Source organism: Gadus chalcogrammus, chromosome 6 (genome assembly GCF_026213295.1).
Source record: "Gadus chalcogrammus isolate NIFS_2021 chromosome 6, NIFS_Gcha_1.0, whole genome shotgun sequence".
In the NCBI taxonomy this organism is placed as follows: domain Eukaryota; kingdom Metazoa; phylum Chordata; class Actinopteri; order Gadiformes; family Gadidae; genus Gadus; species Gadus chalcogrammus.
The window spans coordinates 21,385,154-21,396,107 of NC_079417.1; the positions used below are offsets into that span (position 1 = coordinate 21,385,154).

The following is a 10,954-nucleotide window of genomic DNA, read 5'->3' on the forward strand; positions in this document are numbered from 1 at the left end:
TGCCTCCGAGCCATGTTGCTAGGCAACCTCTCCAAACATTTCGGGCTCATAGAAACGGGGAAAGACAGATGCGTATTTATTAGCTCCTTACTTTTACATTTACTTTTCAGGTTGGATACTTAGGTTAGATAGCGTTCGCTCGCGGTTTGCCAGCTAATTCGTCATGGACGAAACGGTAAAACCTGTCAGAATTCCTCCGGAGATGTCCATCTACGCAGAGAAACACGATATATTTGACTTAGTACAGGTAACAAAATGTTTTAATTGTGGATTTACTAGTCCTGATATTCTCCATCACTTCGTGGTGGGGAATATACATAATATTAACGTTCAATCTGAACACGTTCTAAATTTAAGTGCTGGATTATTTTGCTAGGACTACTACTACACACCTTCATAAAGTAGCCATACTTGAGTGTGGCTTACTTTCTCTACAAATGTGAATGTTAAAGAATAGATTGGTGTATTAAATAACTCACGATGGTGTAAACAGTGCGTTGTGAGTCAATGTCCACTAGCGTTACGCCGTGAACCATGGCTATGATCACATCATAGATGTGAATTGTTTCCTCATGATATGTTTGGTGTGTAGCCTACGCTATGTTTGTATGTTTGAAGGGAGTGCCTTCAGATTCTCAGAAAAATGTATGTGCATTGTTTATTATACGCCTATATTACATTTAAAATAATTCACGTCACGTCAAATAATTCATAGGCCTGCTTCTGCTGGTATACTAGTTGCATGGTTACTGGTTGTACTTGCTGGTTTCAGACGATGGTGTCTAGTCTGATGGTGGACAAACCAGATGACCCCATATCCTACCTGATGAGTCTGCTTAAGAGAGGAAGAGTTGAACGTTGGTCGTCTTTCTTCTGGTTTCATCTCCAATATTCGTCCTCTGTCTGGTGTGTTCTTTGGCAATGTGGTTCTGATCAGCTTGTTCTCTGTCCCGTCTGTTTGTCTGTCTCTCTGGTTGTCTGTTTGTCTGTGCAGCTCCTAAGATTATTCTGCTGGGCCCGCCTGCTTCTGGGAAGACAACCATAGTAAGTAGATGGATCAATTATCAATGGGTTGATTATACAGTGAGTAGTAGTAGTACTAGGCTATAGTAGTAGTGATGTTGTGTTTGTCTGTGGTATTGTCTGTTGTTTAGGCCAGAAGACTGTGTGCAGAGCTGAGTTCAGTCCATGTAACCACCCACAGTCTCTTCAATCAAGAAACAGAGCTGAGCCAGCAGGCCATGCAATACACACAAATGCAACAGGTACACACACACACACACACACACACACACACACACACACACACACACACACACACACACCCCCCACTCATGCATACACAACGGTTTTGCCTCATAAGAGTGTGCGGTTGTGCGTGTGTGTGTGTGTGTGTGTGTGTGTGTGTGTGTGTGTGTGTGTGTGTGTGTGTGTGTGTGTGTGTGTGTGTGTGTGTGTGTGCAGGAGATTCCTGCTGACATATGGGTAGAGCTGATCCAACACAGGCTGTCTAAAATAGACTGCTTCAGAAAGGTAATGTGGAAGAATAATCTCAAGTAAAATGTCTGTGTTATATTCTACATGATGATGTACATTCATTTTAATCAATTCGCTGGTACTTTGAAAACGTCTGCTTGATAAGAGACACGAGGGGTTCTGTGCGTTATCTGTCCACGACCCACCTCCAACTCCACCGCGACCCCTTTTTGAGTCCCGACCCATAGATTAAGAGGGCTTCATCTCAACATGTTAGGTCTCAGAGAACTAGAGGATCTTATGAATTTTTAAACATGACATCATGCACTCAATACTAGAAAGCTATGAAACCAAAATCCTAAATTCATAATACAGAAATGATGAATCCATGAAACCAGAAATAAGTTCAGAAATGTCTTCAATGACTTTGTATTAACCTGATATTATTTATAAAATAATCACAAACCTTGAACCCGAAATCATGAATTTATAAACCCAAAATCACGTTAAAGTAACCCCAAATCATGATTGAAGTAACTCCAAATCATGATTAAAGTAATCAAAATCATGATTAAAGTAACCCCAAATCATATTTCACACACAATTCACATTGTGTTGTGAATTAATTCACAACACAATGCAAACTCCACTCATATACCACACACTTACCACACTGCACAACACAAAGCTAGATCAACCACAGGTAAATATCATAACACACATACCCCTACGATAGTGGAGGTGTAGGTGTGATTCATGTAGGAGCTAATTGTGTTGCTGCTTTATAACATGAGATGAAACACAACCACCAACTCGCAGACTGTTCTAATGTGTTCTGCTCACCAGCCCCACCACCACGTTGTCTTTGATACAGTGTTTCCTTGATCCGTCTATTTATTGCTGTATTTCCCGGTCCTGGGTTGTAAAGGCTGACTCTAGTTTTTGTCGTTGCTGTCAGTGAGTCTCAAAGAGAAACATGGGAATTCCTCAGAGGGAGACATTTATTTTACATTTCAAACATTGCAGAGCTGCGAGCATTTTAAACATGCAGATGTCTGTTTTTTCTGTCTTTTACTGTTAAATACCATTGATGAACTGCATGTGAGCCAATGTTTACAGTATGAATAAAAAGAACATACAGCAAGCCCACCAAGGCCCAACAAATTGTCAGGGGATACCAGTCCTTCCCCATAGGGCGTTGGTGGGGAGCCACTGCTGGCCTGGAGTACAACTACTACTCCTCTGAACTACGGGACGCTGGGAGGGACACAGCAAGATCACACCTGTCAAAGGGAGTTAATTATAGTATAGCAAGACTTTAGCAAGCCTTTTCTACCAATATAAAAATGATACAATATGGAGAGTGTGTCTATTATAGGTTACAGCCAGGCACACGGCTTCTTTTCCTGTGCTGATGCTCGTTGTGCCTGGGGGGCTAAAAGAATGACCGTTTATTTATTTTCCCCTCTTCAGCTCTAATTAGGAGCCTCTAGGGATATTAATGTGTGTGCATTGTGTGTGTGTGTGTGTGTGTGTGTGTGTGTGTGTGTGTGTGTGTGTGTGTGTGTGTGTGTGTGTGTGTGTGTGTATGTTAATGAGCATGTGTGTGTGTCTGTGACTGTGTGTGATGATTGACGGCTTATTTAAGGAAACTGCCCCATCCTGTCTGAACTGCAGCACTGCGAGCACATGTCTGTGTTGCTCTCTCTTCCCCCCTCTGTTCTATAGTATATAACCTAGACTAGAGAATAGTAGTAAACATTCACCGCTATATCACCACAAGGATTATAGTTTATCATTGTAAGTTTAAGTTGTCATTTTTGAGTATGTTATCATTTCCAATAGTGGCTGAGATCATCATCTGTTGGCAGTTTATCACATGAATAGCGTTAATAATAATAAAAAAAAATAGTCTATAGTTAGGTCAATAAAAACTGCAGCCTTTGTTGTTGAATCACATTTCATAATTTTTGGGAAAACCAGACGATAACATGTTTGTATGTGTAGACAAAAAAATAAAACGGACTGTAGTGTCAAGTCAGAGTACCAGACCTCGGAGAGGCTTTCACATTTTAACTGCCCAAGGCTACTATAGCACAGGGATCACTTGACCCATGGTGCCCCATGTATCTGCTGGCCCAGGGCTAAGAGCAGGACCTGGATATAAGGTGCTGTAAGAAAGATTATCGAGTTGTAAAGAGAAAGAAAGCCTTGAGGGCAGAATACAGCAAGCTTTTGAGACTAAACACAACCAAAAATAAAACTCCCCTTTCCCTGTTCCTTCCCTTGCAATGTTTTTGCACCCTGAATCCCCTGTGATTGACAGACATGAAGAGCATTACTTTCACTAATAACTGACGGTCGGCAATTCTAAGAAATAACACCCAAATAAATGCTCTTAAATCGAAAGCACCAGTCTACAAACACTGTTCGAACTCCTCACGTGTTCATTGTAAGATACACTGTGGTTGGCTATTGGGGGATCTGCCTGAGTTGTTTCCTTCTGATTCACACTGGCTGTTAACGGGGCTGTGTCATCGTGTTTTCTGCATCTCCTGGAGTGAGCCCCAAAAATCCTGTACTAACCATGCTCTGGTCGGACAAATTGTGAACTCTTTCTCAGCCCTTGGCTAACCGTCTGAAAGGGTTTCCTAAAGCTAATCAGTGGTGGTCACATTGACACGTGGCTACAGACCAGTAGTGTCACCGCAGTATGTGTTTGTATGTTTCCAGGGATGGGTTCTAGAAGGATTTCCTCAGACTCGCCTTCATGCTCTGACGCTCCAAGCGGCTGGAGTCATCCCTAACCATGCGGGTAAAGCATGCAGTGGTCACGCTCCATAATACTGTAACACTGCAGTAATACACTCAATGCCTTTATGTTACATGAAATACAGGCTACATTCATTTGTGTGTGTGTGCGTGCATGGGCATGCATGTCTGCATATGTATTGATAGTATTTCTAGAAGCTTCTGAGGATATGTTGCTGCAAAGGACAACGGGAAGAATGTTGGACCCTCTGACTGGAGGTCAGTCTTCACACACACACACACACACACACACACACACACACACACACACACACACACACACACACACACACACACACACACACACACACACACACACACACACACACTAACAGGTGCACCCACACAAGCTACACACAACAAACAGACACACACCCACGTACACGCACCCAGGCACGCACGCACCTTATGATGTCACTTCCTGTGTAGACGTGTACCATCAGACGTTCGTGTGGCCGCCCGACCCGGAGGTGGCCGAGCGTCTGCAGCAGGACAGTGGGGGCTCAGAGGAGCAGCGCCTGGCCCACCTCCAGCTGTACGGCCGGGAGGTCGCCGGCCTGAGCACGGCCTACCGCCACGTCTTGAAGACCATCAACGCTGACCAACCACACACTGATGTCTATGAAGAGGGTGGGCCTCTACAACTCTCAGACACACACACACACACACACACACACACACACACACACACACACACACACACACACACACACACGTATGCACACATAAATAGACACACAAGTACACACACACACACACACACGTGTATGCACACACATACAGACAGACACACCCACATGCACATAGATAAAGACACACGTTTATGCACACACACACACACACACACACACACACACACACACACAGACACACGCGCATGCACATGCACACATCTACATACAGACTGCAACAAGATTGAGGTAAGAAATATAGTAGATACTAATGTGTTGGTGGTGTGGGTGTGGGTGTGGGTGTGTGCGCCTCTGTGTGTGCTGTTGTGGTTACGCTGGCATGCGTATGTGTCTGGGTTTGCGTCTCAGTCCTAAGATATGTCCTGATCCGGCGTGAATCGAGAGCCCCTCAGACTCCCAGAATCCTCCTGGTGGGCCCGCCGGGCTCAGGGAAGAGCCTCCAGGCCAGACGTCTGGCCGACAAATACAAACTGGTGGACCGTCAGTTCCATTTCATTTACATGGGTTCTTTCATTAATGAGGGACAGCATACATTAAAGAACATTGCTGTACATGTGGATAATTTGCTGGAAAGAGGATAAAAATGACCCTTCATTATTGCTACATAATGTAATAATATTACACCACTGATACTCATTGCATTACTACAAGGCATCACTGCCTTACACTGTATTACGTCTATATTACAGGTTAGCCCACCAAGACACATGAAAACATTTAAGAGCAGGAATGGAGGTTTACAGGTTGTTATTTTGTTGCGGTGTTTAACTGTCTGTCTGTCTCTCTACCTGTGTCAGTGAATTGTGGACAGCTTTTAAAGGCTGAAGCAGCCGATGGATCCACTCTGGGACAGCTGGTGAAGCCCTACATAGAGACAGGTCACCAAGGTAACACACACATACGTGCATGGACACATCTTTACACACTCATTTTTCTTACACACACACACACCAGTGTTCACAATACGATACATGCATTTTAAACATATACCATCAATAAACTACACACAGACACATACACATCCAGAAATACACACCTTGAGAAAAATTAAGAACGCATACAGAAGAAGAGGAAGAAGGTTAAAAGAATAAAGACACAGACAGCTTATTTAAAGTGCAAATAGGACAGACTGAATTGTGTCCATCCCCCTCTCGTCCCATCTTCACATGACATGAATGTCTTTTCATCTATCCATCTAGCCATCCGTCTTTTGCTGTCTTTTTAGACTTACTGAAGTCCTGTCACTAATATGACAGCTACACTCTGGAGAGAGAGGGCTTAGTGTGTGTGTGTGTGTGTGTGTGTGTGTGTGTGTGTGTGTGTGTGTGTGTGTGTGTGTGTGTGTGTGCGTGTGCGTGTGCGTGTGTCTGTGTGCGAAGATGTCAGCTAGTTCTTCTGTGAATCACAGCTTGTGTTAAAGAACATGCTGGTTGTCAGGATTCAGAGGCACAGAGCTGTGATGATGTGGCCCACTGGATTAAAGCGGACACAGTATCGCCTGTCTCTATATTGCCTCTATCGCTTCATCTTACATCAGTCAGTCATCAGGAGAGCTTTAGTTTGGCACTTTAGCCTGACATCCGCTGTTGCCTATAATGTGTGTTTGAGTAAAGTTGATGAAATACAAGTATCAATTATGACAAATATGAATGTTAATGGACTGCATATAAAGAGCGCTTCTCTAGCCAGTAGCAAATCTAAGCGCTTTACCATATCGCCTAACATTTACCCATTCATGTACACATTCATGAACTCATTCACACACCGACAGCGGTATCAAACGTTCAAGCCCAGTCAGCTCGTCAGGAGCAGTTAGGGTTAGGTGCCTTGCTCAGGGACAGCGTGACACACAGCTAGGAGGATCTGGGGATCGAACTAGCAACCTTCCGGTTACCAGCCAACCCGCTCCACCTACTGAGCCACATGCCACCCCATCAATGATGGATCGTAGCACTAAATATTTTGTGATGAATAGCTGTAACACACTAGTTAAGTGTATGTATATATAATGTATATACATACACTTAATATGTTGGTCCTGTGCAGTTCTCTGCAAGGATTTGGCAGAGAATGTTTCTGATGTTAACATTGTCGGAACTGGATAGCCAGGATCTGTGGCTGCACTGATTTGGCAACAGTTAAGAGAGTAGAACATCTAATCCTACAAAGGGAAGCAGAATAACCCAACTCACATGCCCATGATACTCACTCAATTCTATATTCTTCATTCTTGAGTAATAACCGCATTGCCAGATAACATTTGCCTGGTTCAAGCAGTTCCATATATTTTTCCTCCACTCCATAATGTTTTGTGCAAGTGCAGAACCACTCCCATAAAACATTGTGAGGGGGGGTCCACTCATAATGGGTTTGATCTCACCACAGTACTACTAGATGGATGGTACAATACACACAAACACATGAAACACACACAACACACAACTCACAGACCAATGCGCACATGCACTCACAAGCACGCATAAACAAACTCACACACACACACACACGCTACAGATAACCTGATCTCCAGCAGACTTAGCTTGGTAGCGAGAAGGAGTTTGTGTGTGGTTACTAACGGGGTCCTGGCGTTGTCAGTTCCAGACAGCGTGGTCCTGCAGGTGCTGAGCCAGAGACTGAGCGCCCTGGACTGCACCACCCGAGGCTGGGTGCTCCACGGCTTCCCCAGGGAGCCGGAGCAAGCCAGGCGCCTGCAGGACTCCACCTACAAACCAAGCAGGTACAGCGCCACGTGGACCCAAGAGCCCTCTCTGGTCCGCCTCACGTACCTGGACTGACCGTGGTCCGACTCCGTCAGCGATCCAGCCCAGAGAACATCCCTGGGCCTCGCACGCTACCGCACATACACATGGAGGGGGTGTTGGTTTGCATTAGATGACTCCCACTCTTGAACACACGACCCTACATGCAGCATGACAAAGTGGGAATCAACGGGACTGGGGCAAACCGATGGTAGGTGGAACTATTGTTCCTCAAGATGCTGAATCAAACTAGGGTTAGGGTTGTAATTTAATTAGTATAAGGTACAAATAAATATAATTCATTATCGATTAGAACACCCCCCCCCATCACTGATAACATTCAGCACGCCAATGTTCTCCAAAGTACTTTTTCCACCAACTTTTAATGAAAATAATAAGTATTATCCCTTTTATATTGTTATTTTGTACTTCACATTCACATTCTCCTCCCCTGGGTATTTTGTGTGTTCAAATAAATATTGAATGCCGTATGAATAGGAAATGTGCCCACTCTAAAATCGTCTCTATTTTTTTAAAGACAAATATTCATTAAATATTCAGGACGCTTTTTCAAAATTAATTAGCCTGACATACACAGACACATGTGCACACATGGGCAGACATACCAAACAGTGCATTAGCAGAGTATGGTTATTCCCTTGGGAATACTATCCCCAACCCTACCAGTGATATTTTCCTGCTCTCAATTCTAAAATACACATTGAATAGAACCCCAACCCTGTTAGAGAGAGTATGCGTGTGTGTTTTTGTGTGTGTGTTCGTTTGTATGTTCCTATGCCTTTTGAAGGCACTTTAGGCTGACACAACAAAGATACATCATTGTCCAGACTTTCTGAAGTCATCATTATTTTATCTGATGGACAGACTGTGTGTGTGTGTGTGTGTGTGTGTGTGTGTGTGTGTGTGTGTGTGTGTGTGTGTGTGTGTGTGTGTGTGTGTGTGTGTGTGTGTGTGTGTGTGTGTGTGTGTGTGTGTGTGTGTGTGAGAGCACTTGCTTGTTTACGCTATATTTCATCCAGAGTGTTCTTCCTGGAGATGACCGATGATGTTGCCATTGAGAGGCTAACTCTCAGGACCATCGATCCAATCAGTGGAGAGAGGTACAAAACACACATCACCGCACCCTTACACGGGTACCAACGCCTTCACCATGCCCTGTACCTAAACGTTACAAGCACCTTCCTACTCATTCATTAACAAACCCTTTATCGTAATTGTACACAGTTTGAGATTAAAAAATCCTGCAAGATGAAACTGAAGGTTAACTGCAATGACCTCAAGCATGTATTGAGTAAATGCGTCAGTATTTGTGGTATTCAGTGTCTTATTGTATTTGCTTATATAGTGTGTACTGTGTGTATGTGGTTTACCGTGTGCCCTCTGCTGTGAAAATGAAAATTACACTTAAAGGACAATGAATCTTTTTCTAACTATCTATCTAACTTTTCTTAAAAAAGAAATAAGCAAAACTCTACAGAAGTCTGTGCCTAAATGTATTCTCATTATGTATTCTGGAAGACCGTTCACTTAGATGTTGGATGAAGTGATATAATAAGGTGTTTATGTGAAGGCACCACGGCCTGGAGCATCCAGCCCCAAACCGAGAGGTTGAGGCTAGGCTGCAGACCCATCCAGACGACAAACCGGCCAGAGTCCAAGAAAAACTCACACAATACTGGATGCATGCTGCTAGGCTAAAGGTAACACACCACACACACAGTTGAGATTTGCAATTCTGTAGTTTTGTGGCTGATACTGTGGGTTTGTGTGTGTGTGTGTGTGTGTGTGTGTGTGTGTGTGTGTGTGTGTGTGTGTGTGTGTGTGTGTGTGTGTGTGTGTGTGTGTGTGTGTGTGTCCAGGCTTTATTTCCAGATGGGGTCCATGTGAACGCTGACCAGGACCCCCACACTGTGTTTGAGTGTGTGGAGAGCAGAGTGTTTAAGCGACCCGACATCAGACCGAACCAGTAGAGAGAAGAGTGTTTAAGCGGCCGACATCAGACCGAACCAGTAGAGAGAAGAGTGTTTAAGCGGCCGACATCAGACCGAACCAGTAGGAAGCAGAGCCCGACAGACGTCTTTTCCTCTCCAAATATAAATCAAATAGAATGAAATGCAAATAAGAAAACATTAACAGCACTGGAAGAGAGGAGAAAACACTACATATTTACAAATCTCATGAATAAGCTGTTCCCTGACTGCATTGATGGAATCAAATAAAAGAAGTGTATATCGACATAATGGGTATATATATATCTAAATATCCCCAAAACTGGGAGAAAGACCTTCATGATAGCGTAAATGTTGAAAACATAGACAACGTCTCTCAGGTAGGCTGGCTGGATGAAGGCCTGTACCAACCTGTGCTCCTCCCAAACGACCAAGCAACGTCGCACTCATATCCAGGTCTGTCCCAACAGCAGGGAGGGAATCGTACCGGAGTCCTAACGGGGCGGCATGTGGCTCAGAATGTAGAGCGGTTTGGCTGGTTACCGGAAGGTTGCTATTTCCATCCCGGCTCTTCCTAGCGGAGTGTCGAGGTGTCACTGAGCGAGACGCCTCGCTCTAACTGCTCCCAACAAACAGGCCTTGTGTGGTGGACATCACCGTCGGTGTGTAAATGTGTGCATGAATGGGTGAATGTTAGGTAATATTGTAAAGCGCTTTGAGTGGCCACTAGTTAGAATCGCGCTGTATTAATGCAGTCCATTCACCATAATGGCCATGGTGTCATTTCGGAGGTTCAAAGTAAAAAAAAAAACCCTCGGCACTCTGAGGTCTCGTGCCAGGGGGAGCATGTTAAGTCCTCCCTGCAAGGTGTGACCGCGAGGGTCCAGGCACGTTCAGGCACCTTCCTGAGCAACTCCCTATAAAATAAGTCATTCAACTGGTCCTCTCCCACCCCATTGATCTCACTGGCCACTTTTACCAGTCTACGTAAGCCTTTTAAAAAAAGAGACATCATAACCGTATTGACACTAAATCCTCTCATTGTGCGTAAGAAATGTAACTGCTGCTGCACCTGCTTGCAAATGGAGTCAGTGATGGCCTCAAGATTCTGCTTGGCTGTCCATCATGTGATCATCAACTGTCGGATTCCATTTTACTCCTGTTCCGCACGCACGTGTTAGCAGGAGGGCTGAAAATAGACCTGTCAATCAAGTTCCGTCCCCCAGGATGGCAGTAGTTTCAATCA

The 10,954-nt window shown here is 44.3% G+C and overlaps 1 protein-coding gene across 1 annotated transcript; it reads left to right on the top strand.

Annotated features, from left to right (window-relative positions):
• Positions 1 to 61: 61 nt before the first annotated feature.
• ak8 (adenylate kinase 8) lies at positions 62 to 9,989 on the top strand. The gene is made up of 14 exons (XM_056593024.1): positions 62 to 247; positions 773 to 857; positions 995 to 1,044; positions 1,155 to 1,265; positions 1,465 to 1,533; positions 4,210 to 4,291; positions 4,435 to 4,506; positions 4,717 to 4,917; positions 5,328 to 5,459; positions 5,777 to 5,866; positions 7,575 to 7,716; positions 8,779 to 8,859; positions 9,330 to 9,459; positions 9,619 to 9,989. The coding sequence occupies exons 1-14, from the start codon at positions 164 to 166 to the stop codon at positions 9,727 to 9,729; spliced, it is 1,440 nt and encodes a 479-aa protein (XP_056448999.1). The 5' UTR covers positions 62 to 163; the 3' UTR covers positions 9,730 to 9,989.
• Positions 9,990 to 10,954: the final 965 nt, after the last annotated feature.

What these genes read in the sequence shown, in the direction of transcription:
- ak8 (XM_056593024.1), top strand. Translation starts at nt 164, where the DNA reads ATGGACGAAACGGTAAAACCTGTCAGAATTCCTCCGGAGATGTCCATC. An exon ending in AAATAGACTGCTTCAGAAAG is followed by an intron (nt 1,534 to 4,209) that starts GTAATGTGGAAG and finishes GTATGTTTCCAG; the next exon opens with GGATGGGTTCTAGAAGGATT. An exon ending in GATCCAATCAGTGGAGAGAG is followed by an intron (nt 8,860 to 9,329) that starts GTACAAAACACA and finishes GTTTATGTGAAG; the next exon opens with GCACCACGGCCTGGAGCATC.